The sequence below is a fragment of the Perognathus longimembris genome, chromosome 3 (assembly GCF_023159225.1).
Source record: "Perognathus longimembris pacificus isolate PPM17 chromosome 3, ASM2315922v1, whole genome shotgun sequence".
NCBI classification, from domain to species: Eukaryota; Metazoa; Chordata; class Mammalia; order Rodentia; family Heteromyidae; genus Perognathus; species Perognathus longimembris.
Genome location: NC_063163.1, coordinates 72,670,322 through 72,698,160, shown reverse-complemented (window position 1 = coordinate 72,698,160; position 27,839 = coordinate 72,670,322). Strand labels below are relative to the sequence as shown.

Below are 27,839 nucleotides of genomic sequence, written 5' to 3'. Positions count from 1 at the left end.
GCCTTGTGTGGACAAGCTCGGGGGCGGCATCCGGGCCCCGAGTTCAAGCCCCAGGGCTGGCAGTAAAAGAAGAAGAAGAAAAAAAAAAAAAGTGCAGTCGTGTACACCTGTGGGCCGGGCTGCGTGGGGCAAGCCAAGCCCGGCCCAATAGGCCCCCAGGTGCGCACGGGTGGAGGCCGCTCGCGGGCACCCAGACGTAACCCCAACTCCTGGTTCAACAGCCGTGGGCACCCGCAGGGCGCGGCTCGCGGACAGCGCCGTCCAGCAAGTGCAAGGCCCCGAGTTCAATCCCCACACGCGCCACCATGCCCAGCAAACCACAGAAAGGCAAAGAAGGGGGGCGGCGCCCTGGCCTGGCAGCCAGGCGGCCCTGGGCTCCCCCCACAGGCCAGGAAACACGCGTGCGCACACACGTACACGTACACTCACACTCAGACACACGCACGCACACACACAAGGAAGTGGGGTACCTGAGCCACACTCGACAGAAAACAGTGCAAGGTCAGGACACCGCGTCCGCGGCTCAGTGTCCAAGGCTGAACGGAAAAGTGCCGGAGCCGAGGTGGGGGGGGGGGGGGGGGGGGGGCGGGGGGAGGGGAGGGGGCAGCAAGGTTCCGGGGTCTCAGGCACTTTGTACATATTAAGGATGACTCACGACTCGGGCTGGGGGCGCGGGGCACAGCATGGCAACCAAGGTCTGGCGAATGAACGAACAAACCGGAGCCGGTCATGCCGAGGCACGGCCATGTCGCCCCCGCCCCCGGGTCCCAAGTGCCCCCTGGAAGCCGGGGCTGGTGGCTGGGCGGCGGGGCCGGGACTGAGCGGCTGCCCAGCGAGGCCCGCAGGGCAGGGCAAGAGGTAAAGGCACGCTGCCGAGGTGTGTGTGGGGGGGGGGGGGGTGGGGGGTGGCAGCGCCCACGCCCCGCCCTGTCGCGTGTTCAAAGCCACCTGCCTCACGGTTCCCCGGCACCTCCCGCACAGGAGGAAACGGCGAGGCTTCCAGGGTCTTCATCCGGGGTCGCGGGCCGGCTCCGCCTCCAGGCCCGGCGTTGGGGGTCACGCCAGGTCGTCCTCCAGGCTGACCATCTGTCTCTGTCAACAGAACGGAGGACGCGGGAAAGTGAGTCCGCCGGAAGCGGCCGGCCGGTCCCGCCCGGAAGCGCCCTCCTTCACACCAGGCCCCGCTCCGCACCTCCCGCTGCCAGAGAACATTCGGGAACCCTAGAGGCTAGACAAACTCCTCCTTGGCTCAAGAACCTTCCAGCAAAACCCGTCCTCCCCCGGGCAGAGGGGCCCGGGCAGCGGCGTCGCTGTCCCCCCCCACCCCCCTCCCGATTACTCCCTACCGGTTCTCTAGCCCATCCCGCCTCAGGCCCCGCACAGGCCCCGGCGGCTTCAGAAAAACAGAAACCAAACCCGGGCACGATGCCCGTCACTCCAGCTACCCAGGGGCGGAGATCTGGGGATCGCGGTTCGAGAGCAGCCCAGGTAGGAAAAACAACAAGTCCGGGGCAGACTAGCTCCAAGTAACCAACGTGGCTCAAGTGGTAGGGCGCCAGCCTTTGCGTCCAAGAGTTCGGGGACGTGGCCCAGGCCCCTGGTTCAAGCCCCGCAATGGACAAAGCAAAAAAGAGAAGCAAAGCTTTCATCTTCATCCTTTGACCTAGACACACTCACTGCTGGCCTCTAGCTGTGTGTGTGTGTGTGTGTGTGTGTGTGTGTGTGTGCACACGTGCACGCGCAGCGTAGGGAAAGAAACCCAGGCCTTCAGGTTGGTTAGGCAGGAGGGCCCGCCCCCACAAGCCCCACCCACTGCTAGCCCCACCCACAAGCCCCCGCCCCGACCAATCACATCCTGCCCCATCCTCCTCCACTTCCTCCTCGGGGGCCCTGTGGGCCCCCAGCGCTCACCGAGGGGTAGGTGTAGCCGTCCTGGTTGCGGCAGATGTGGACCTCATCCTCCGTCGTTGTCTTCTGGTACACGGGGTTGTCGAAATTTATGCTGTTCACGTTCTTCAAGCGCCAGTTCTTCCAGACCAGGAAGGCCACGAAGCCCAGGAGGCCGAGCAGGGCTGCGGGGACAGGGGCCGGTCACACGGTGGACCCTCTCGTGGGGGTCTGCGTCCTCATGTGATCCTCATCCTGTCCCCACCCCACGGCGGCCTCCGGGCCCGAGGGGAAGCTGACTCCACGCACAGGAGGTGCTCAATCACCGAAGCTGGGGGATGCCGGGCCTAGGGGAAGGGGGCCCGGCCCGGGGCGGGGCCGGACTCCACGGGAGCCCCACCAGCACTTACCAAGGGGGAGCACGATGGACAGGGCTCCCACCCCCTGCCGCTGCCCCTCGGCGCCTCTGCCAGCCACGTCTCCCTGAGCTGTGGGGGAGAAAGGTCGCCGTGAGGCCCAGATCCACGGGGATGCAAAGGAAGGGGGGGGGGGGGGGGGGCGATCTCAGGGCGGGAACGGGCCCTGAGGGCTTGCACACGCGCCATCCCCCCGGGTAGATGGGGCCTAGCACCCCCTTCTCAGTTACCAAAAGCCAGACTCAAGCCCCTCCCTGCCTAAAAGGATGCTTCATTTGCATACACTTTACATTGGATTTGAATAAACGTTACCAACACCCATATATCTTCCTGTAGGCTCCATGTCATGAAATAGAAATGCTATGTATACAACTATTACACTGAATTCTGTAGTGATACTGACAAAAATAATGTTCAGTCTGGAGGTAACTGTGTGCGCATGCGTGTGTCCTGGGGCCTGAACTCAGGGCCTGAATGCTGTCCCTGGGCTTTTTTTTCTCCAAGGTTCGTGCTTTACCACTGAGTCACAGCTCCATTTCCAGGTTTTTGGTAAATAACTAGAGATAAGAGTCCATGGACCTTTGTACCTTGCCTGGCTTTGAACTGAAATCCCCAGATTTCAGAGCTGAATAGCCAGGATTACAGGCATGAGCCACTGGCATCTGCAGCAACATCAGCATCTGCCGCAACTTTTCTTCTTCTTCTTTTTTTTTTTTTGGTCATCTTATGGCTTGAACTCTGGGCCTGGGTGCTGTCCCTAAGCTCTTCAGCTTAAGGCTAGAGCTCTACCTCTTTGAGCCATTGCACCACTTCCAGTTTTCTGGTGGTTCATTGGAAATAAGAGTCTCATGGGCTTTCCTGTCTGGGCTGGCCTTGAACCGAGATCCTCAGATCTCAACCACCTGAGTAGCTAGGATTACAGGTGTGAGCCAATGGTGCCTGGTGTGGCTATTTTTCTTTCAACTATTTTTCCAGCTGTCCTTGGCCGAGTCAGGGGATGTAGCAGGCTCTAAGATCAAGGACGTGGGGGACAGCTTAGACACAAGAAGGTCTGTGGAATGGGGGGTGCAAAGTTGAGGCTCAGGGCTTCACCTCCATCAGTAACAACAACAGCCATGTAAACTGGGGCATCTGTGAGACGTGTGGAAGCTTTTCTCTTGACAAGGCCCCTTCTCCAAACTTGGGGCTTGCTGGGGAGGCCCGGGACGACCTCCAGCCCCTCCAGCCCCCAGTTCCTGTCTTATCTCCTTCATGGCTAAACAAAAGCTTCATTTGCTCAGGAGGAAAAATAATGGTCTGAAACTTGCTGATGTGCGGTTTGGGGAGACTTGGAGGTTTTGTGTTTTGTTTTTGCTTTTTTCTTTCCTTGCTAGAAAATTCTAAAGTCGGGCTGGGGATATGGCCTAGTGGCAAGAGTGCTTGCCTTGTATACATGAGGCCCTGGGTTCAATTCCCCAGCACCACATTTACAGAAAATGGCCAGAAGTGGCACTGTGGCTCAAGTGGCAGAGTGCTAGCCTTGAGCAAAAAGAAGCCAGGGACAGTGCTCAGGCCCTAAGTCCAAGCCCCAGGACTGGCCAAAAAAAAAAAAAAAGAAGAAAATTCTAAAGTCCATTCCGAGGCAGTTGGCTCGCGCCCCCTGGTGGACAGTGGAGCGAAGTGCAGATCATCTCAGGGCAATGTCTGCATCACTCAATCTGATGGAAACACTGCCACAGTGTGTAGGGAATGACAGGAAACACGAGCTGGCTGGGCACTGGTGGCTCACGAGGCTGAGATCTGAGGATCACAGTTCAAAGTCAGCCTGGGGAGGAAAGTCTGTGAAACTTTTTTTTTTTTTTTGCCAGTCCTGGTGCTTGAACTGAAGTCCTGGGCTCCATCCCTGGCTTCTTTTTGCTCAAGGCTAGCACTCTACCACTTGAGCCACAGCACCACTTCTGGCTTTTTCTGTATATGTGGTGCTGAGGACTTGAACCCAGGGCTTTCTGCATGCTAGGTAAGCACTCCACCCTTTCTGCCTGTAAACCCAAGTGATGACACACAGGCAACGAGGCCCGGCCCGCACCTTGTGAGGACATGATCAGGGACTGCGCCGTGGTGAGTGCCACTGTGCCCACCGGGCTCCTCCAAGTGCTGGAAACAGGCTGGGTGTCTTTGTGCCTTGGTTTCCCTGTTGTAGTGCTGACCACAGTTTTGATGGTGGCTGGCCTCTGAGTGCTTGGTACAGGCTCCGCCTCTGTGGGAATGAACAATTTCTGAGTCCAATTCCGGAGTCCCCCCTTATGAACTGTGCTCACAGGAAATAACTAAAATCACACACACTGAAAACAGTCACTCACTCAGATGGACACTCATACATTTCTTGCTTCTTTTCTTTTTTGTTTTTGCCAGTCGTGGAACTTGAACTCAGGGCCTGGGCACTGTCCCTGGCTCCTTTTGCTCAAAGCTAGCAGAGCCACAGAACCACTTCCGGCCTTTTCTGTTTATGATTATGTGGTACTGAGGAATCGAACCCAGGGCTTTCATGTGTGCTAGACAAGCACGCTACCCCAAGGCCACATTCTCAGCCCCTGTTGTTTCTTATACTTCCACATTTTGGCAATATTGGCACTTGAACTCGGGGCCTTGGACTTGGGTAAGTGGGCAAGGCTCTGTTAAGCCACACTGCCAGCTGTTCCTATCTGGCCATTTTGGTTGTATTGTTTTTTTGTGATTTTTTTCTCATTCCAGTCCTGTGGCTTGAACTCAGGGCCTAGACACTGTCCTGATCATTTCTGCTCAAGACTAGTGCTGTACCACTTCAGCCACAGCTCACTTTGGGGTTTCTGGTGGGTCTTTGGAGATCAGGGGTCATGGACTTTCCTGCACTGGCTGGCTTCAAACCAAGAACTCTCATATTCCAGCCTCCTGAGGAGCTGGGATTACAGGTGCGAGGCCCTGGACAGAAGGGGGGAGAGCAGCGCTGGGCTGGGCAGACCCGCGCCCCTACCTGGGAGGCAGCTCCTCATGTCCTTGGCAAGCAGTATGCCGTCTGGACAGACACAGGTGAACTTCGGGGAGTGGGAGTTGATCTGAGGAGCAGGCAGACACAGATATTGGCAGCCACCATTGGGGAGAGCGGTCCTCTCACACCAGTTTACTCCTAAAGGTAGAGGAAGAAGGAAGTCCAGGTGAGAATGAGCCCACCATCAGCTATGCTCAGAACATTCCAGAAAATTCTAGAAAATTCTGCAATGGCCATGGCCAAAAGTTGTTTTTTTGTTTGTTGTTGTTTTTTAAATAAATTTCCTTTTTACCTCTTGGCTGGGTGATATTGTGGAACAAGACAATATCTTCAGGGGACAAGAGGTTTTCGGCCATCAAATTCACATCTGAGCCAGTGAGGCGATTGGCACTGTAAATGGCTTCATTGATGATATCTGTCCAAAATACTTTCTCCTACACAGGGGACACAGCACATTGAATTAGACAATGGGACAGTTGTAAAAATACATATAAAATATAACATCTAGGGGCTGGTAATATGGCCTAGTGGTAAAGTGCTCATCTCGTATACAAGAAACCCTGGGTTCGATTCCTCAGCACCACATATATAGAAAAAGCCAAAAGTGGTGATCTGGCTCAAGAGGCAGAGTGTTAGCCTTGAGCAAAAGAAGCATGGGACAGTGCTCAGGCTTTGAGTTCAAGCCCCAGGACTGGCCAAAAAAAAAAAATATATATATATATATATGTATGTATATATATATATCACATCTAGTTAAGATGTTTTTGTTTATTTTCTTGCCAGTTTTAGATTATCTTTTGTTTTGTGTTGGTCATGGGACTTGAACTCAGGGCCTGGGAACTATCCCTGAGCAATTTTGCTCAAGGCTAGCGCTCTACCACTTTCAGCCACAGCCCCACTTCCAGTTTCCTGGTGGTTAATTGGCGATAAGTCTCATGGATTTTCCTGCCTAGGCTGGCTTTGAACCACAAACCCTCAATTCTCAGCCTCCTGAGTAGCTAGGATGGTGAGTAGCTTATTTAACTGAGCACAGGGTCTTTGAGGTGTGTCCATATTATATCATGTTTCAGCATTTCCTTTTTTTTTTTTTTTTTGGCCAGTCCTGGGCCTTGGACTCAGGGCCTGAGCACTGTCCCTGGTTTCCTTTTGCTCAAGGCTAGCACTCTTGAGCCACAGCGCCACTTCTGACCGTTTTCTGTATATGTGGTGCTGGGGAATTGAACCCAGGGCCTCATGTATACGGGGCAAGCTCGTATACATATCCCCAGCCCCAGCATTTCCTTTTTTAATGCTGACTAATATTCAAGTTTATACACAGATTTAGACAAAAACAACTAACGATGACTTCCTTAGGTCCCCAGGTCTCACCTCAAAGATGGCCAAGGAGAAAGGGTGAGCTAGCCGCTTCTCATCTTCTAGGATGATCTTTCGATTACCTCCGTTGACATCGATGCTGGAGATGGAGTGGAGTTTGGAATCAACCCAGTAGAGGCGGCCACTGGCAAGATCTAGAATACACAGGTGGATAAGAAATGGTCACCAAGTGGATGCCAGAGACTTCTAGATGATTCTAGAAAGTTCTAGAAAATTCCACGATTCTCCTGGTGTTGAGATAGGTGAATACACCCTTTGTGCTTCCCACAGAATAAACCCCAAAGGGGTCCATAAAACCTCAAGGGGATCCCAGAGCTGGTTTGGGAACATCCGGCCACGACACCTTGTTGTGGGGAGGGTGGGCTCTTCACACGCTTACCCAAAGTGATGCCATTGGGCCACTGGATGTCTTCTGTCACCAGCGAGTACACATCCATGCCATTCAGGCCACCTTTCTCGATCTTGGCAGGGGTGCCCCAGTCTGTCCAGTACATGAAGCTGGTGGGAAGCAGGGGCAAGATGAAGATGCCAGGCCGAGTTCTGAACCCAGGCCCTGCCTGGAACTACTACCCATCTAGAAGAGCCAGGGAGGAATTGAAAACCCACATTGAGGCTCAGTGAGGAGTGCTCGCCTAGCACGCACACTGGGGTCCCGGGCTCCAAAACTCCTTCCATGAAAACGGGTTTTTTATTTAGTGCTGGTCTCCTAGGGCTTAAGCTCAGAGCCTGGCACTCACTGTCCCTCAGTTTTTTCACTCATGGCTATTCTCTCTCTCTTGCTCTCTCTCTCTCTCTGTTTAATTTGAGGTGATAATCTCACAGACTTTCCTTCCTAGACTGGCTTTGAACTGTCATCCTCAGATCTCAGCCTTCTAAATAGCTAGGATTACATGCATGAGCCACCAGGGCCTGTGGCTTAAAAATATCCTTATATGTCAAAAGTTGTAGTATGTATTGGCATTTTCCTCCTCCTTCAAGGCTGCGTAATATTCCGGTATGTGGAGGCACCACACTGTGGTATGCATTTGTCCATGGCTGGACACCCTGGGACTCTGCCACTTTTGGCTGTTATGAGTCATACAGCTGGGAGTGTGGCCCATAGGATCTCTCTTTAAGAACCGGCTTGCAGCCAGGTATGGAGTGCCTAACTGTCATCCCAGCACTTTGGAGAAGGCTGGAACAGAGCAGCACCTTGTCATCACAGGAGGGAACAAACCCTGCTTGCAATTCTTCTGGAGATATAGCCGAGGAATATAGCGGGACACAGGGCTGCCTGTTCCATGAACAGTTTTAGCTTTCTCCGTAATGCATGGCAGCGGCAAGTGCGGAGCCAGGGCCTCCCTAGGCAAGCCTCTACCACTGGGCTCAGCCTGGGAGATCTCAGGCCTCTAATTCCACATCCAGGCCCCAGCCATCCCACTTGCCCCCAGCCGGACACAGCTGTGGGGGCCCCCAGCCCCCCAGGTGTGAGCACACACCCATGCACCGGGTCCACCACGATGGCCCGCGGCTTGGAGCCACTCTTCTGCACCAGCGTCTTCCTCTTGGAGCCCCTGGTGTCGGCCACAGACACGGTGCCCAGGACGGAGTCGGTCCAGTAGATGTGGCCGTGGATCCAGTCCACAGCCAGCCCGTCAGGGGCCTGCAGGTTGACGCTGAGGATGGTGTTGTAGGACGCGTTGGGGGCACGGTCGATCTGGGTGCTGAGATAAAGAGGGATGCAGGGTGTCAGGGCCAGGGGGCCTGTCAATCCCGAACAGCAATGGGCGGGGCTCAGAACGACAGGTGGGGCCAGGGTAGTGAGTGGGGCCAAGGCCAGTAACCCCAGTCCTGCCAATCCTAGACTGCAGTGGGCGGGGCTACGAAAGTGGGTGGAGTCTGAAGCCATGTCAATCTGGGACAGTGGGTGGAGCCAGAACCTTTATCAATCTGAAGCAGGGGCCCGGGGCCTGGCCCAGAGCCTTCCTTGTCAATTCCAGAGGGAGGCACTGAGTATGGCCCAGTATGACTGGGGATGAGGACAGTGGGCAGAGCCATCACTGTCACTCTGGGCAGGGCAGCGGGCTAAGTTAACTCCTGCCAATCTTAGACAGCAGTGGGTGGTCAATCAGAGGCAGGGGCAGGGGGCTGGGTGAGAAGCCTTGTCAGTTGTGGACAGAAGCACAGGCCTGGCCTTTGTCAATCAGGGTGTGTGTGTGTGTGTGTGTGTATGTGTGCGTGTGCACATGCGTATGAGCATACTACCTGTAGATCTTTCTTTGGGAGATGTCGGACCAGTAGATTCTGTTGCTGGCCACCTCGGTATCCAGAGCAACCACGTTCTTCAAGTTGGGGATGAGGCTGACGTACTCGCTGCGGTCCAGCGTCATCTTCCTCACCTCATGGCGGTTGGTGAAGAAAAGGTAGGCGATGGAGCCTGGGGAGCCAAGGAGGAGGGTCAGGACAGCAGAGGGACGAGAAAGCTGGGGGGAGGGGGATGCCCCCCAAAAAAGGGGTAGTGGCATTTTAACACCTAAGCTGGGCTCGCCTTGGAAGGATGGACCCTCCCAGGTCTAACCATGATGCAAACTAGCAAACTGCCTTGCCCATTCTGGGCCCTCTCTCTTTGCCTCTTCCTCATTTTTGTGCCTATAACTGGGCTTGAACTCAGGTCCTCACACTCTCACTGGGCTTTCTTGCTCCCAGCTGGTGCTTTACCACTTGAACCATGCCTCCAGTGGCATTTTGCTCATTATTTTGGAGATGGGAGTCTCATATATTATTTTGCTGTAAACTCTAATCCTAGCATTGAACCTGGATCTTCAGGATCTCTGCCTCAGGACTAAGCCCCCAGCGCCCAGCTTCAAACAGGTGGTTTGAGCATGCGCAAAGCCCGGATGAGCCCCCCGTGGAAGGAAGGCCGCTGGCCCGCAGCTGCCCAGCACTCACCCACAGCCTTGCAGGCTTTGGTGTGGGGGTCCATCTGGAAGCCCGTCTCGCACTCACATTTGTAGCCGCCCTCCAGGTTCACGCATCGCTGGCTGCACGTGTCAAGCTCCTGACACTCATCTATATCTGCATGGGGCACAGGACAAAAGGCTATTAAGGGGTTCTGAGGGCTCAGCTTACAGGTTTGTGCACTTAGGCAAGGCTCCATGAGTACTGGTGCCTCATTGAACTCAGGGCCTCCTGTTCTTGCTCAGCTGGCTTGCTCATGGCTGGTGCTCTACTACTTCAGCCATGCCTCCAGCCCAGCCTTTTGCTGGTAAATTGGAAATTGTGTCACAAACTGTTCTTCCTGGACTGGCTTTGAACAGGTACTGTACTACTTGAGTTATATGCCATACTTTTTGCTCTAGTTACTTTCTTTGCCTGGGACAGCCTAGATTTTGACCCTTCCATTTATGCTTCCCATTATAGCTGGGTGACAAGCAGGGTCTCCTACACCCAGCCTTTTCTCTTGAGATAGGGTCTCTTGAGCTTTTGTGCTCCAGTCTGGCCAGGAACCATGATCCTCCCAATCTTAGCCTGCCAAATAGCTGGGGTGGTAGGCCTGCACCTCCAAACTCAGCTATAGGTTGAGAGAGGTTTTCATGAACTTTTCTTGCCTCAGCTGGCCTGGAATGTGAATAGCTAGAATTACAAGCATGAACAACCAACCAGTACCTGCTGAGCCCAGATTTCGAAAGATCAGGCTCCTGTGCAATGCCCAACCCACAAGCTCTAAGATGCGGCCTGAAGAGACGAGGCTGCTTTCAACACATGAGAAACGAGACACAGAGAATACTGGCATGAACAGGTAGCGGAAGGAGACTGAGCCTGGCACAGTCACCTTGGCACCTGTGCTGGTCCACTAGCCGGAAGCCGTTGGGGCACAGGCACTGGTGGCCAATCTTGAGGTCCTGGCATTCGTGAGAACAGCCCCCATTGTTGTCAGCACACTCATTGGTCCCTGTGGGGAAGAGGGGGCACAGAGCGGGTCACTTGACCGCGCCCTGCTGGCCATGGGCCAGCACCGCATCACATTAAAAAAAAACAAAACAAACAAAAAAACACGCCCAGACTTAATAGCCTAGTTCCACTAAGCCAGGCCCACATCCATGAAACCCACACCCCTAGATCCTTAAGCAACGCCCCCATCTTCACCAATCCATTTAGTACCACTGAACTTATACCTGCATAAGTGGTTACTGGGCTGGGGCACAGCTCAGTGGGAGAGCGCTCACCTCACTCCTGCAAGGCTCTAGGTTCCCTCCCCAAGGCCGACCTCCTTCTCCATACTATATGCATGCTTTTCTTACTCAAACCACCGGGATCTTTTTTTTTGTCAGCTGTGGGGCTTGAACTCAGGGCCTGGTTGCTGTCCCTGAGGATTTTTTTTGTTCAAAGGTAGTGCTCTACTACTTTGAGCCATGGCAATGCTTCCAGTTTTCGGGTGGTTCATTGGAGAGAAGAATCTCACAGACTTTTCTTGCCTGGGCTGGCTTTGAACCAGCCTCCTGAGTAGCTAGGATGACAGGCGTGAGCCATCAGAACCCAGTTCTCATCCCTATCTTTCTTCCCAGGAACCAAAGCTCACCAGGGATGAGGGTGGGTGGGAGCTGAGCGCTGTTGCCCCTACAGTACCCACAAATGAATCCTCAGTGTGGCTCCCCCACACTCTGGCCCTGCCACCGTCGGGACTCACCACACTCCTTGATGGGCTCGTCAGACCAGTCCCGGCAGTCCCTGGCCGAGTCGCACACTTTGTCCATGGCAATGCACTCCCCGCTGTGGCACTTGAACTTGTTGGGACCCTCACACAGTGTCACTGTGAGAACCCGAGAGAAGGGTCAGGGTCGACTCTCCCACAAGAGCCCCCACAAACTCTCTGTGGAACAGTTTACTCAAAGAAAAGAATAGATGCAGCCAAGCCACGTGTTGGGTATATGAGCCTGTCATCTACCTACCCAGAAGTCGAAGAGATCTAAGGATCACAGTTAGAAGCCTGGCAAAGTCCAGGACACTCAACTGCAATGAATCACCAGAAAACCGGAAGTGGTGCTGTGGCTAAAAGTGGTAGCGCCAGTCTTGAGCAAAAAGAGCTTAGGGACAGCACCCAGGCCCTAAGTTCAAGAGCTATGACCAAAAAAAAAAAAAAAAGAATTGGGGCTGGGAATGTGGCCTAGTGATAGAGCTCTTGCCTTGCATGTATGAAGCCCTGGGTTCGATTCCTCAGTACCACATATATAGAAAGAGCTGGAAGTAGTGCTGTGGCTCAAGTGGCAGAGTGCTAGCCTTGAGCAAAAAGAAGCTCAGGGTCAGTGCTCAGGCCCTGAGTTCAAGCCTCAGGACTGCCAAAAAAATAAATTAAAAGAGTCTCATGGACTTTAAATAAAAAGAGTAGATGTACCCCAGGTATAGTGGCTCATGCGTATAATTTTCCCAGCTTGGAGAGGCAGATATCAGGAGGATCAAGGTTCCAGGACAACCCAAATGAAAAGGTTGAAACAGTCCATGTCAACCAATAAAAATCAGGGCATGGTAGAATGGGATTCTCACTCTTTTTTGTTGTTGTTGGACATGGGACTTAAACTCAGGGCCTCAGTACTGTCCCTGAGCTCTTTGGCTCAAGGCTAGTGCTAAACAACTTGGAGCCATGGCGCCACTTCTGGTTTTCTGGTGGTTCATTGGCAAGAAGAGTCCCATGGACTTTCCTGCATGGCTGGCTGGCTTTGATCAGTGGTCCTTGGATGTCAGCCTCCTGAGAAGCCAGGGTTATAGGCGTGAGCCCCCAGCACACAGCCTCATTCCAATTATAACACAGAATAAGCACAGTCTGTGTGGATGTGGGTGAAAATTCAGACCTTCCTTACTCAAAACTTAAGAAAAGCAAGCCAGGTGCTGATGGCTCACGCCTGTAAACCTAGCTACTCAGGAGGCTGGGATCTGAAGTATCATGGTTCAAAGCCAGCCCAGAAAAAAAAGTCTGTGAGACTTTTAACCACCCAAAAGCCAGTGTGGAGCTATGATTCAAGTGGTAGAGTGCTAGCTTTGAGTACAAAACCTCAGGGACAGCCAAGGCCTTGAGGCCAAACTCCAGGATTTTGTGTGCATGCACATACACACACACACACACACACTCACACACTCCATTCTAGTTAAGTAGGCAAAGTTGGACTGGAGGCATGGTTCAAGTGGTAGAGCAAACAAAAAAAATGAGCAACAAAAAGGGAATTCTCACACATTACGATATGCATAAGCTTTGAAGGCACTATTTTAAGTGAAATAAGCCAGGCACAGAGACAAAGACTTCCTGATTCTTTTTTCTCCTCTCAAGTCCTAGGGCTTGAACTCAGGGCCTGAGCAGTCCCTGGCTTCTTTTTGCTCAAGGCTAGCACTCTGCCACTTGAGCCACAGCACCACTTCTGGCTTTTTCTGTGTATGTGGTGCTGAGAAATCGAACCCAGGGCTTCATGCATGCAAAGCAATCACTCTACCACTAGGCCATTCCCAGCCCTATTTTAATTTAATTTATTTTTTTGCCAATTCTGGGGCTTGGGCCTCCGGGCCTGAGCGCTGTCCCTGGCTTCTTTGTGCTCAAGGCTAGCACTCTACCTCTTGAGTCACAGCGCCACTTCTGGCTTTTTCTTCCCCCCATATATGTGGTACTGAGGAATCAAACCCAGGGCTTCATGTATGTGAGGCAAGCTCTCTACCGCTAAGCAACATTGCCAGCCACTACCTGGTTCTTCTTACAGGCTGACCTCAGTTCCACGGAGGTGGAGAGGGGCAGGAGGGGGGCTGGGGCAGACTAGGTAGTTAATCTTTAATGGGGCAGAGTTTCCGCTTTCCTAAAGTGGAGAGTTGTGTAGTGGCCAGTGGTGTGGTTAAACAAGGATTTGAACACATTTTGTCATTATTGTAATTGTTTTTGTTTCTAGTTACACAAGTCTCCCCCGTGCCTGAAACTAGCCTTCCTACATCCTCAGTGCCGGGATTATAGTTGGCTCCCCCAATGCCCTGTAGTGATATATTGAACGCTATTCACATGTGGAGTTGAAGCTAGACAAGCAGGTGCTTGTCTAGCAGGCACAAGGTCCAAGGTTCAATCCCCAGCACTGTTTTTTTTTTTTTTTAAAAGGGCCATACATCAACTAAAATGGTAATAAGCATTTCTGTAGGTGTGTGTGTGTGTGTGTGTGTGTGCGTGCATACACACACACACGTGCCTGTCCTGGGGTTTGAATTCAGGGCCTGAGCACTGTCTCTGTCTTCTTTTGCTCAAGGCTAGCACTCTACCACTTGAGCTACAGCACCACTTCCAGCTTTTTCTGAATAGTTTATTAGAAATAAGAGTCTCGTGGAATTTTCCTGCCTGGGCTGGCTTTGACTTGTGATCCTCAGATCTCAGCCTCTGAAGTAGCTAGGATGACAAGCCGAGCCTGTGGCACCAAGTTCCAGAGTGTTCTCTATGTGGAATTGGATTGGAATGGCAGCCAGAAGTTGGGGTCATTTTATATCTATTCTAGATGACAGGACCAATACCTGCTGCTCAGTGACCCCGCAGGCTGCTCCCTACCCCCCCCCCCCACCCCGGCCCCTGCCTGCCTTCTGTGGGATTGCGTTTGCAAACCCCACAGCCCCAAAGGTTAGCAAAGCCCCAGGGGGCGGGAACTCACCGTTGGCACAGCCGAGCTCGTCACTCATGTCGCTGCAGTCGTACTCCCCGTCACACTGGCGGCTGCCGTGGACGCAGGACCCGTCGGAGCACCGGAACTCGTCAGGGCGGCAGGTGGCCACAGCTGGAAGGGATAAAGTGAGTTGGTCTGGATCTACCAGAGACACGGAACGGACAACAGTCTCCCTTTAGGTACCGCACCTCTTGTCTGAGTGTTAGGGTTTGTGGTTGTTTTAGTTTGGTTTGTTTTTATGTGTGAGTCAGAGGTTTGAACTTAGGGCTACTCTCCCTGAGTTGTTGTTTTTTTAAGTTTAACTCAAGGCTAGTGATCTACCACTTGAGCCACAGCTTCACTTGTGACGTTTGGAGATGAGACTCTCATAGCCTTTCCTGCCCGGAGTGGCTTTGAACTGTGATCCTCAGATCCCAGCCTCTTGAACAGCTGGGATGACAGGTGTGAGACACTGTTGCCTGACTACCTGTCTATTTTTTGGGCTCGTAGTGGGGCTTGAACTCAGGGCCTGGGCACTGTCCCTGAGCTTCTTGTCCCTGAGCCACTTCCTGCTTTTTTGGTGTACTTTATTGGAAATATGAGTCTCATGGACTTTTCTGTCCAGGCTGGCCTTGAACCGTGATCCTCAGATCTCAGCCTCCTGAGTAGCTAGGATGACAGGCGTGAGGCACCAGCACCTGGCCGATGTCTATTTGCATAAAAAAGATTTTTTACAACTTTTAAAGCCTAATCATGGATTTGAAGCCCAAGGCAGTGGCTCATGCCAACAGAAGAGCGATGGCTCACGTGGTAGCGAGCCAGCCTTGAGTGAAAAGGACAGCGCCCAGGCCCCGAACTTGAGCCCTAGGAATGGTGACAAAAGGAGAAAAGAAAAAGAAAGAAAATAAATAATTGGCGGGCGCCGGTGGCTCACGCTGGTCATCCCGGCTACTCGTGAGGCTGAGATCTGAGGATCGTGGTTCAAAGCCAGCCCGGGCAGGAACGTCTGAGACTCCTAGGTCCAGGGAACCATGGGGAAACCGGAAGTGGCGCTGTGGCTCACGGGGTAGAGCGCCATTCTGGACGGAAGAGCTCAGGGACAGCGCCCGGGCCCCTGAGTTCGAGCCCCAGGACCGACAACAACGTGTGCGCCTCACCGCAGGCGTGCTCGTCGGACCGGTCGCGGCAGTCGGCCCCGCCGTCGCAGCGCCAGCTGATGTGCACGCACTCGCCGCTGCCGCAGTGGAACTCGAGCGCCGCACAGGGGCCGGGCGGGGCCGGCGCCGCCCCGCACCGCTGCGGCCACTCGTCCGAGCCGTCGTCGCAGTCCGGGTCCTGGTCGCAGGCCCACAGCTCGGGGATGCAGGCCGACGAGTTGCAGCGGAAGTCGGCTGGGCCGCAGGTGCGCGCCGGGCAGGCCAGCTCGTCCGCACCGTCCAGGCAGTCCCGGTCCCCGTCGCACACGAACTGCTGCGAGATGCACCTGCCGTCCTGGCAGCGGAACTCCCCGGCCGAGCAGGTCCTGGGGCCTGGGGCGGGGCGCGGGGGAGGAGGGCTGTCACTCAGCGCCCCCGCCCCCTCATCTAGAGTGGGGGGACGCTGGAACAGAACTGCCCACTCATGGTGAGCCCTGGCTAGTCTTGTCCACTTCTACCCAGCCCACCATCAGCAAAGGTGAAATGTAAAGTTCCAGAGATACAGAGTTCAGGAAATGCCTGTAATCCCAGCTACCCAGCTACTCAGGATGTGGACGGCGGTTCAAAGCCAGCCCAGGCACACTTTCATGTGGCTGAAAGTGATAGTGTGAGCCTGGAGCAAAAAGACCTCAGGGACAGTGCCCAGGTGTGCTGGCAGGCTACATGAACCCTGCAATGTAAATTCTGTTACGTTAATTACAGTACTTTGTAATCACTGGTTATTGCTATGTGATTTGAGGCTCAGGGGCTGGCACCGCGTGCCATACAAGCATCCTACCACCCCAGCATAGGAAAGCCTGGCATCGAACCGCATTTATCCCCCCAAGAATACGCAGGGGGTCCTGGGGTTTGAACTCAGGGCCTGAGCCTTGTCTCTGAGCTTTTTGGTTCAAGGCTGCTGCTCTATCACTTGAGCCACTGCACCATTTCCGGCTTTATCTGTGTATGTAGTGCTGAGGAATCGAACCCAGGGTCTTCACGTTTGCGAGGCAGGCACTGTACCACTAAGCCACATTCCCAGCCTCTTCACTTAATTTTTTAAGCCCGAGCTAGCTTTAAACTTGCAGTCCTCCTGCCTCCAACTCCTGAGTGTTGGGATTACAGGTGTGTGCTACCATACCCGGCTGGGCTTAGCCGAAGATGATGGCTGGGAGAAGCCACCCACCTCTCTCTGGCTGGTTAGTAGTCACCGAGTCCCATAGTCACAAGTAGACCATATGACCCTGGTGACACACCCTGGGCAGAGCCAGAACCTCAGCCCACAGACAAGGTCCCCCAAAGGGGAACCCGCTCCCACACCCCACTCACCACAGCCTTGCTCGTCTGAGCCGTTTTGGCAGTCTATCTGGCCATCACATCGCCAGGAGTCAGGGATGCAGCGGTTGACGAGGCCTCCGCAACTGAAGTCGTCCGCTTTGCAGGTGACAGACGCTGGGAAAGGAACGGGGCTCCACTCAAGGGAAAGCCCGTGGCTTCCCGAGGCTCAGCATTGGGGAAAGGAAAACTTGGGCACAAGAGCCAGGGAAGTGGCTAGTAAATAGAGGCAGAAACTCAACATTCCAGCAAGGTGCTGTAGGGCATGCCTATAATCTCAGCATCTGGGAAGGCTGCCGCTTAAAAATAAATAAGAAATCAGGGAGGTGGGAATGTGGCTTAGCGGTAGAGTGCTCACACACACACACACACACACACACACACATTTCCTAAGTGAGGCTAGCCTAATACATGCTAGGCCTTAGATCCTCCCCATGCCCAATGGGGGGGGGGAGGGGCAATGTCTTGTTACTTGGTTGTCACTAAGAGAACAGACTCACTGCAGGTCTCCCGGGATTCATCCGAGCCGTCTGGACACTCAGGGCTGCCATCACAGATCCACCGTCTGGAGATGCATTTCCCGTCCTGGCACTGAAACTCATTTCGGCTGCAGGTATCTTGGGCTGGAAGGGAAGGGGAGAGGGGAGGCTTCCTGAGGACAATGGTCAGTAGCTACCAGATGCTGATGCTCACACCTGGAATCCCAGTTACTCAGGAGGCTGAGATCTGAAGCCAGGTCAGGCAGGAAAGTCCAGGAGACTCTTTCCAAAATCTGGCATGGAGCTGTGGCTCAAATGGTAGAATGGCAACTCCAGACACCCCCCCCCCCAACACACACACACACACACAACAAACCACACTTTTGCATCCTAGGAAGCCTTTTTGTCACATAGGCTTTTTTTTTGGGGGGGAGACAGCAATAGGGAAGGGGATTTTTTTGAGGGGGGGGATGTCTTTCAGGCATGAATTCAGACCCTGAGCGCTATCCCTGAGCTTTTGTGCCCAAGGTTGGCACTCTACCACTTTGAGCCACAATGCTACTGCCAGCTTTTGGGGGGTTAATTGGAGTTTCCAGGAGCCTGGCGCCAGTGGCTCATGTTGTCATCTTAACCACTCAGGAGGCTGAGACCTGAGGATCACAGTTTGAAGCCAGCCCTGGCAGGAAAGTCCAGGAATTTATTTTATTTTATTTTTGCCAATCCTGGGGCTTAAACTCAGGGCCTAGGCACTGTCCCTGAGCTTCTTTTGCTCAAGGCTAGCACTCTACCACTTGAGCCACAGCACCCCTTCCAGCCTTTTCTGTTTCTGTGGTACTGAGGAATCAAACCCAGGGCTTCCTGTATGATAGGCAAGCACTCTACCACTAAGCCATGTTCCCAACCCACCCGCAAGACTCTGGTCTCCAATAGGCTACTCAAAAAAGCAGGCGCTGTGGCTCAAGTGGTAAGAGTACTAGCCTTGAGCACAGAGGTTCAGGGGCAGTGAGTTCAAGGCCCAGGACTGGAAAAATAAAAAACAAAGAAAGCTCTCCTGCCCAGACTGGCTCCTGAGTAGCTAGGATCACAGGTTAGACTCACCTGGGCCTGGTGTGTTATATATATATTTTATAATTATGTAACTATAGACTATGTACCTTATGTAATCGGAATGTGGTTATAGTATGTATCATATATATTAGGATATGTTGTATATATATAATTTTATAATTATGTAACTATAGACTATGTACCTTATGTAATCGGAATGTGGTTATAGTATGTATCATATATATTAGGATATGTTGTATATAGTTGCATGCAATTAGATTATCATGTAACAATGTACCAGAACACAGACCAACCTATATTATATACTAAAACTATAGAATATACAACAGCTGGACGTCTCTAGGTGGAGAGCGGGCAGGACCCTCTGGACTTGAGAGGGTGATTAGTGCAGTTCTCGCGAGACCAGCGCCGTGAGATGAGAGCAGGAAGATGGTTATGAATGGCGGCCTCTCTGCCCGCCTACTTTTCTCTTCTCCGCATGCGCAGTTTGCCTTTCCGCTTTTCCTCCATGTTGCCAGCGGGCTTCCGCTCCCGTTGGACGCTATGGTGAAGCTTCGGATTTTTTTCGGCCTTCGGAACCGTGAGCTAAATAGGATTCTTTATGTATATCTAACTATCTCTATACAATTCATTTATATGAAATTTGTGCTTATACGTAAGTAAGCTATTATGTCACCGCTCCTCCGCGGCCGTGGGGGCGGCGACACCAGCTCCGCGCGTCGGGTGACGTGAGGCTGCCCACTAGGCCGGAAGTTTGTGATGGTTCCTGTAGTTAGCCGTGTGTTCGCGAGAGAGAGGCAGGCAGGCCGCTGGGCTGTTAGGCCATGCCTGTAATCCATGCCAACACTCAAGAGGTTGAATTTGAAGCAAGAGGATCTGGAGTTCAAGGCCCACCAGGGTTACATAAGAGGCCCCTGGCTCAGGAAACGCAGAAGGACATATTTTGTGCAAAATCTCTAATAATTATGTGTTTCCTCTGGCTAGTTCTACAGTGGGTTACTAATCAGCCATAAAATAGTTGTTCAGATTGACAGTCCCTGGTGCACAAGTGATCTGGAATTTTTTTTTGTACTGTCCCACAGAATACCCAGTGCATTTCATTGCCACTCCAGTAACAGGAAAAGGAATTTTCCATTGTAAATACCAGCTTGGTAGAGGCCCTCAAGGGGAGAGGGCTGTTGGTGAGAGCTGCCCATACAAAGTGGCAGCCTGGACTGAACACCTCACGCCTATAATCACACTCAGGCGTATAATCCTAGCTACTCAGGAGGCTGAGATCTGAGGATTGCAGTTCAAAGATAGCCAGGGCAGGAAAATCCATGAGACTCTTATCTCCAATAAATGACATAGAAAAAGCCAGAAGTGGTGCTGTGGCTCAAGCACTACAGTGCTAGCCTTGAGCAAAAGAGCTCAAGGACAGAGCCCAAGCCCAGAGTTCAAGCCCTAGGATCAGCACCCCTCCATCCCCCACCCCCCCCACCAAAACAAACAAAAAAGTGACAGCCTATACACAGACACTGGTCAAAATGCAGTGAACTAACCCATTGTGGTCATGCATGTTTATAATCCCAACATTTAGGAGACTGAGGCAGGAGGTTCATAAATTCCAGGGTGTGAAGGTGATATAGCAAGACCTTCCAAACCAAACAAAACATATAAGTCCCTGAACTGGTAAGTTAATACGTGCTAATAATAGTTTGTCAGTTGTACTTTACAAATAAAGCTGGGCTGGGAGGGGGGTGCTGGCTACTGACACAGAGCAGCTGCTTAGCCTCAGAGAGGCCCTGGGTTTAATGCAGGGCTGGGGTGGGGAGGCAGGAAATGAAAGGAAACTTTTGAAACTTTGGCTCTTCCAGGTTCCATGTATTGATGCAGGGTGGGTGAGAAACACGAGACTGAGTTACCAGGCTCAGGTGCTGCCCGTGTGGAGTCCAGGTGACAGGCACAGGGGTGGGATGGAGGAAGGAGGGAGGAATGAGTTGAGCTTTGGTATCTCAGTTGTGGTCACAGGATACCGGAAGTCCTATTGCCCAACCCTAGATGTGAGCAATGAGTCATCTAGAGGCCTTGAACAGGGGGCTTCTAACTCGTGGCTCAAGTGTGAGGTGCCTAAGGGTGGAAGTGACTTACCCTCAGCTTACTTAGGCTTGCTGGGCAGAAGGGAAGGCCCCTGGGGTTCTTGGATTCTCAGAAATAAAAGGGGAAGCTCAAGCAGAGGGCATTGGCAATACTGATGACAGAACCGGGCATGGTGGTACACCCCTGTAAATCTGGCACTCAGGAGACAGAGGCAAGAGCATCTTGAGGTCAAGGCCAGCCTTGGCTCTATATGGAGATTATCTCAGGGAGAAATAAAAAGATCGTGTGTGGGCTGGGAATGTGGCCTAGTGGTAGAGTGCTTGCCTAGCATGTATGAAGCCCTAGGTTGGATTCCTCAGCACCACATAAACAGAAAAAGCCAGAGTGGCTCTGTGGCTCAAGTGGTAGAGTGCTAGCCTTGAGGAAAGCCAGGGACAGTGCGCAGGCCCTGAGTTCAAGCCCCAGGACTGGCAAAAAAAAAAATCATGTGGAGGAGCCATTCAGCATCCAATCAGGTCACTGTAGCTGAGTGTTCATTAATTAATCCATGGCCATCACCTCCACCAGGTTAGGAAATGGCCAGGACTGGGATTGTAGTAGTAATACCTGAAGGTCTTTCAAAGCAGGACAAAGAATAGTAAAGTCGGGGCTGGGAATATGGCCTAGTGGTAGAGGGCTTGTCTTGCTTACATGAAGCCCTGGGTTCGATTCCTCAGCACCACATATATAGAAAAGGCAAGAAGTGGTGCTGTGGCTCAAGAGGTAGAGTGCTAGCCTTGAGCAAAAAGAGGCAAGAGACAGTGCTCACGCCCTGAGTCCAAGCCCCAAGGCTGGCAATAATAATAATAATAATAATAAGTTCTTCAGGAACTGCAAGCCCCCCCAGCTATTGTTCCCCAACAATAGCTGCAGGTGGCTCTAGATTTCAGCATAGAGACCTACTGCAGTCAGAAAACTTGACATAACGTATGTGTGTGCGCCAGGAGGTCCTGGAACTTTGAACTCAAGGCTGGGATGCTGTCCCAGAGCTGCCTTTGCTCAAAGTTATTGCTCTACCACTTGAGCCACAGCGCCACTTCTGGCTTTTTGCTATTTTACTGGAGTTAAGAGTCTCATGGACTTTCCTGCATGAGCTGGCTTTGAAGCATGATCCTCAGATCTTAGCCTTCTGAGTAGATGGGATTACAGACAGGAGCCACAGAGCCCAACTAAATCTTCTAGCATCCAACACTTTTAAAAGTGAATTTGAAGGAATACAGTCTGGCTGGTTGGACATGGCTGAGGAAAGAGGCCTTCAGGGGTCAGAGCACAGTCCTTCCTGACCAGGGGAATGGAAGTCATTATCCTGTTCCCACCAGCACAACCCAAAGACATCACATCTTTCTTGTTCTTTCATAACAAGACTTGAAACTTGGGGGCTAGGGATATGGCCTAGTGGCAAAAGTGCTTGCCTCGTATACATGGAGCCCTGGGTTCGATTCCCCAGTACCATATATACAGAAAATGGCCAGAAGTGGCGCTGTGGCTCAAGTGGCAGAGTGCTAGCCTTGAGCAAAAAAAAGAAGCCAGGGACAATGCTCAGGCCCTGAGTCCAAGCCCCAGGACTGGCCAAAAAAAGAATTGAACCTCAGCAAAAACCAAGCCAGAGCTTGGATCCCCATGTCTTCTCATGCTGGGGACGCTAGCTGATGTGTGCAAGTGTACAGTTGTAATTGCAGCGCTTGGGTGGCCAGGGACAGAAGGATGGGAGAGTTCAGGCCAGCCTGGGTACACAGTAAAACCCTGTCTCAAAACAAGAACGAACCCTGGCCATTAGATTGCACCCATTATGAATGACAAGTCAGGAAAGTGGAAGGTTATTGAAATCGGAAAGAAGACACAGTTCTGCTTTTTCTTTTCCCAGCACACAAATGATGTGGTCAGAGCTGTCAGTGTTTTCTGTGTCGGTTCTAAGGATGGTTTGTACACAGAAATGAAAACAATAGACAGAACGTTTTCCTCCACTCGGATTCCTCTGGTGGAGTAGATGCCCCAGGGTACATGAAGAAGGAACCACCATCACCGAGCATGATGGTGCACACCTGGAGTCCCAGCTGCTGAGGTTGAGGCACAGCCTGGGCATTAGTGAGGCCCTGTCATTCAGGGAAAAAAGGGGGCAGGGGCTCTATTCTGTGGTAGAATGCTTGCCCAGCATGCCCGAGGCCCTGCAACTTAGCCCCAGCCCTAGCCCCCCAGTATTCAGTAGATGTAGTGTTCTTTCCCAAAGATAAGGGGTAAACTGTCCTCTGTCCCCTAGGAAGGGCCAGCCCAGATCTGTCATTGTCTCATGCCCATTCCAGTTTTCCAGCAACAGCAGGGTTTGCTTGACAACCCCAAAAGGTGTGGATGCACTGATGTACTCAGTGTGGAAGGAAAGAGGGCACCTGCAGGCCCACCAGAACATGAAGCAAGAAGCACCTGGCAGGCTCTGCCTGGAGGACAGGCCTAAGGGCTAGTACTCCTGAGGGCTTGTCATCTCAACAAAGTGCAGTCTAAGTGGGCTGGGGATGGTGGAGAATGCCTGCAATCCCCGCATTCTGGAAGCTGAGGCAGGGGAGGACCTTGGGTTCCAGGCTGCCTTGGGCTCCATATGGCGTCGGACTGGGGCTCAGAAATAAAAAAAACAAAAAATGCCCACAGAATAGGAAGCTCACCCCATCCTTCAGCAATTGTCCCAAGGAGAAAATGTGACACCCGGGCTGGGATGAAGCTCAGTGGCAAAGCGCGTGCCTAACAAGTGCAATGTCCTGGGTTCGATCCTCAGTACCAAAAAAGAAAAAGGAAAAAAAGAAAATGTGACATTTGCGTCCCCCACAGGGGTGTCGGGGCTGCTGTGCTCAGTGTGAGCCTCCGACCCAGTGACGCCCGCGCACCGGAGCCGGTCCGGAGCTGGGAAGGGGTGCAGCCCACGGTCCTGGTTCCTCACTCAGGACGCGGCTCTACCTGGAGCGGGGGCAGCCCGGGCGCTGCGGCGGGGGGCAGCCTGCAGGCCCTGAAAGCGCCGTTGGCCGGGACGCCCGAGTTTCTCGGGTGCCCCGCGCTGGTGGGCCCCCACCTTTGGTGACGGCAGCCTAGAGGACATCCGGGAGGGGAGGCGCCGCTACCCGTGCGGCCCCGCCCCACTGCCAGGCCCCGCCCCTCCAGCGCTCTCATTGGGCGAGGGGAGTGGCTCGAGGCTCGCGTGTTCTAGGCGCGCCCAGTAGGAGATCGGGGGCGCGTCCTAGGAGGGGGCGGCGCCCAGGACCGAGCCCGCGTGGGGCTCGGCGGGCGGGCGGAGCCCCCCAACCCCCGCACAAAGCCCAATTGGCTCGGGGGTCACCTCCGTAGGAACCCCCAGGTTGGGGGGCTGGGTCTCGTCGCCCTCGCCCCTAGAACGAGTTAAGGAGGAGCCCTGGGCTAGGAGGGGGTCCTCCCTCCGCGTAATTACGAGGGGTCCGTCGACTGTTGGGATTCGCGGGAGCCACGCCCCATTTCCCTGAATTCCCTGACCCCGCCAACAGCGGCGAGCGCCACGCGAGCCCCTCCGCGCCCCTCCAGCCCTCGGGGCAGCACCCGAGGCCGGTCTCGCGGTCTCCGAAAGGAAGGGCGGTTCTTCCGCTCCGCATCTACCCAGCGATCGACCAAGGGATCCCGAGTTTGAGGTTCCCCGCCCGGCGCGGGAGCCTGGAGCGAGCCTTACCTGCAGCCCCCGCAGCCCCCAGGAGCAGCGCGGCGGCGCAGAGCAGCTCGGCGCCCCAGGTCCTCATGCTCTTGGCTTCTGCCGCACGTCCCCGCTGGCCCTCAGCCTACACCGCACGCCACCGGCTCCGGACGGCCTGACCTGGCCCTGCCGGGACTCCACGCGGGCCGGTCGGGTCGCGCCTCGGGGTGGGGCTCGCGGGGGCGGGGCCTGCGGTGGGGTGATTTTCAAAAGTCTGCACCTCACGGGGGCGGAGTTTATGACGTGGCTCGTTAACCCCCTGAGCCCCGGCTTCCCGCGGCCACCCCCAGGAAGCCGCCCGTAGCAAGTTCATGTACACCGGAAACTTCCGGCTTTCGTCCCAGGCCGCTGGTTCAGTTCCCGCGGCTTTGACGTGGTTTGCCCCAAATGGTCGTGTAAAACCTTAATCAGTAATACCTTCAGGAGTGCAACATTACTGTGTGTGTGTGTGCCCTGTGATTGGCCGAATTAGGGGCAAAAACATCTCAAAACTCAGATGACACAAGTTTGATTTTAGGAGAAAGGGCGCAGGACACAGAAGGCCGCTTTGCAAAGGGCAAAGGGGAAGGTGGCATTGGGGAGCAGCGCGGAGCGAAACGCCCGTGAGACACTTGTTTGCACCCACAAACTTGGAGGGATCCCCTGGAAATGAGCCGGTACAAGGTGAGTTCAGCAGAGTTCCAGAGCCAGCCTGGGAGCAGAAGAGGGAAACCCCCGCAGGCCATGCCCAGGGGCAGATGGCAAGTTTGGCCTCACTGGAGCCAGACAGCCTCAGGCAAGGGAATTCTCCTGTCGGGGAGGAGGAGGGCCAAGAGGTTGCTGCTTCCCTTCAGTCACCTGGAGGGGGACTTCAACTTCTGCCACGCTGTAGGCTCACACCTGTCATCCTAGCTACTCAGGAGACTGAGATCTGAGGATCATGGTTCAAAGCCAGCCTGGGCAGGAAAGTCCATGAGACTCAAATCCAGTGAACCACCAGAAAAAGCTGGGAGTGGACCAGTGGCTCAAGTGGAAGAGAACTAGCCTTGAGTGAAAAACTTCAGGGATAGAGCCCAGGCCCTGAGTTCAAGCTCCAGGACCAGCAAAAAAAAAAAAAAAAAAGAACACACACAAACTAGATTTGGTTTGCCTTTAGGAAAAATTATAAGAAATAACAAGCATAGTGTGTGATTAGTTCTGTGTGTGAGAGAGGGAAGATGGGGGGAGCAATCTCTGTGTTGCCCCTGCCTGGGCCTCCACAGTAGCTAGACTGTGCATGCTTGCTGCAGGCCTAGCATTCCCAGTAAGGGCCTGTCCCCTAAAACTGTAGGTCATGGCAGCCTGGGAAAGGCCAAACAAGCCCTGCACTGACACCCATCCCGAAGGTATCCCAGTGGCCCACGTCCCAGGACTGCTTCTGTAGACCTCAGGGCTCTGGCCTCTCCTGGCCCTGAGGCTGGAGTACCTGGAACCCATACACACCTTGTGAGAATCAAGAAAGGGCACACAGCGGGGCTGGGGATATGGCCTAGTGGCAAGAGTGCCTGCCTCATATACATGAGGCCTTGGGTTCGATTCCCCAGCACCACATAGACAGAAAACGGCCAGAAGTGGCGCTGTGGCTCAAGTGGCAGAATGCTAGCCTTGAGCAAAAAGAAGCCAGGGACAGTGCTCAGGCCCTGAGTCCAAGCCCCAGGACTGGCAAAAAAACAAAAAAAGAAAGGGCACACAGCGACAGGCCTAGGCTCAGCCACACCCTCCACACACAGCAGGCACCACCCTGGCAAGCCCTGGGCTAGCAGCCTTTCCTGTTTTCCTCTTCTTTAGGAAGGTCCACCCCGCCCCCTCTCTGTGCAGAGAAGGGTGGCTTCCAGTTTGGGTTAATTTCAGGAGCATGGGGAAGGACCCAGGGCCTGTGTTGCTGCTTGTGAAGGCTACCCTACAGCATGGCTTTGGGTCAGCAGAGGAAGGTGGAGCAACTACCAGAGCTGGGGGGACTTCAGGGGTTCACCTTAGACCCCCCACAAACCATCTGCCCACAAGCCAGGTGCCTGGCCTGCAGTGGCTGCAGCTGGGGTTAAATGAGCCAGTGCATGGGCTGGTCTTGAGCTCGAGTCCTCCCCAACGCAGCCTCTTGAGTAGCTGGGATTACAAACATGAACCACTGTGCCTGGTTGGAAAGTTGGTTTTTCTTCTTTGGAGATGGGTCTCCTATGTTGCCTAGGCTGGCCCTGAACTCAGGGGATCCTCCCACCTTGTCTTTCCAAGTAGCTGACAAGGATGATATAGTTTTACATGGGCCTTGAGCCTCCATGGATGGGGACTGCTAAGCTTGATGCCGAGGCTAGCCCAGGACCAGGCTGACCAAGGTGATGACCTAATGGTGGTAAAGAGGTCCCCACAAAGCCTCTTTGCCCCAGTTTTCCCGCCCCTGGGAGATAAGAGCATTCCCGGAGGAATGAGTCCAAATGTGTGCGGTGCTGCGGCCTGTGTGCGGGGCGCAGCCTCAGGAGGGGGAGGCTGAGCTGCCTGCTCAGGAGTGGCATTGGTGTGGTCCAACACTCAGGAATGAGCAAGGACCCAGGCCATGGTGGGAGGTGTGGGGCTCAGTGTGTTTAAAGTTCTGGCAGTTATGAGGGTTTGAACTCAGGGCCACATACTTGCTAGGCAGTTGCTCCACTGCTTGAATCACACCCCAGGCCTCTTTTGCTTCAGTTTGTTTTTCAGATAGATTCCCTGGGGCTGGGAATAGGGCCTAGTGGTAAAGTGTTCGCCTCCCTGATTTTTATGACTGTAAACATCCCACCTCCTTCCCCCAAGTAGTTGGGAATACAGGCGTGTACCACCTTGCCTGGCAGGGTGGGATTGACTTGGATGACTAGAAGGCCCTGGGGGAAGAAAGGATGCTGCCGCTGGCTAAGGGAATGCAGCTGGAAAGTACTAGCAGCAGAGGGGAGGGTGGGGCTGCCCTCGACTTGGGTTCTATCCCGAGTGGAGTGGAAGCCACAGAGTGGAGTGGAAGCCTCAGGAGCTCACAGGCTCCTGCTACAGGGGGCAGGGAAGAGGGGAGACAGTTGTGTCCCATGGGAAGGATGAGGGGTCTGGGCCGCCAGGTTCTGAGGTGAGGGGGTGGGGGAAGGGGCGTGTCTGAAGGCCAAGGTCCATGTAGATTTACCAGCCATGTCCCCTTGCCCTGCATGCAGGGCGAGGTCGGGGGGGGGGGGGGGAACTCTGCTGAGGTCTAGGGGAGTCTGTGTTGAAGCTGGATGAGCAGACATGAGACTTGAACTGCTGAGCCTCAGTTGTCCTGTCACCTGGTCATGAGGGCAGGGATTGACAGCGGCCAGCAAGATGCTTGTCTTAGATCCAGAGACAAGAAGTAGAATGTGGCTGGGAATATGGCCTAGTGGCAAGAGTGCTTGCCTCCTATACATGAAGCCCTGGGTTCGATTCTCCAGCACCACGTATATAGAAAACAGCCAGAAATGGCACTGTGACTCAAGTGGCAGAGTGCTAGCCTTGAGCAAACAGAAGCCAGGGACAGTGCTCAGGCCCTGAGTCCAAGGCCCAGGACTGGCCAAAAAAAAAAAGTAGAACGTGGGTGTGGTGGGTGTGTGTTGGAGACAGAAGGTTCTAGAGATTGATGGTAATGACATGCATCCATGTGGGTGTC

The 27,839-nt window shown here is 53.7% G+C and overlaps 1 protein-coding gene across 1 annotated transcript; it reads right to left on the bottom strand.

Moving 5' to 3' along the window:
- Positions 1 to 999: 999 nt before the first annotated feature.
- Ldlr (low density lipoprotein receptor) lies at positions 1,000 to 24,356 on the bottom strand. The gene is made up of 18 exons (XM_048342226.1): positions 24,167 to 24,356; positions 17,323 to 17,445; positions 16,817 to 16,939; positions 15,470 to 15,841; positions 14,322 to 14,444; positions 11,348 to 11,470; positions 10,493 to 10,612; positions 9,610 to 9,735; positions 8,926 to 9,097; positions 8,160 to 8,384; positions 7,061 to 7,179; positions 6,676 to 6,815; positions 5,600 to 5,741; positions 5,293 to 5,445; positions 4,369 to 4,539; positions 2,298 to 2,375; positions 1,912 to 2,072; positions 1,000 to 1,092 (listed from the first exon to the last, which is right to left on the bottom strand). The coding sequence occupies exons 1-18, from the start codon at positions 24,231 to 24,233 to the stop codon at positions 1,057 to 1,059; spliced, it is 2,574 nt and encodes an 857-aa protein (XP_048198183.1). The 5' UTR covers positions 24,234 to 24,356; the 3' UTR covers positions 1,000 to 1,056.
- Between the last annotated feature and the right edge of the window lie 3,483 nt (positions 24,357 to 27,839).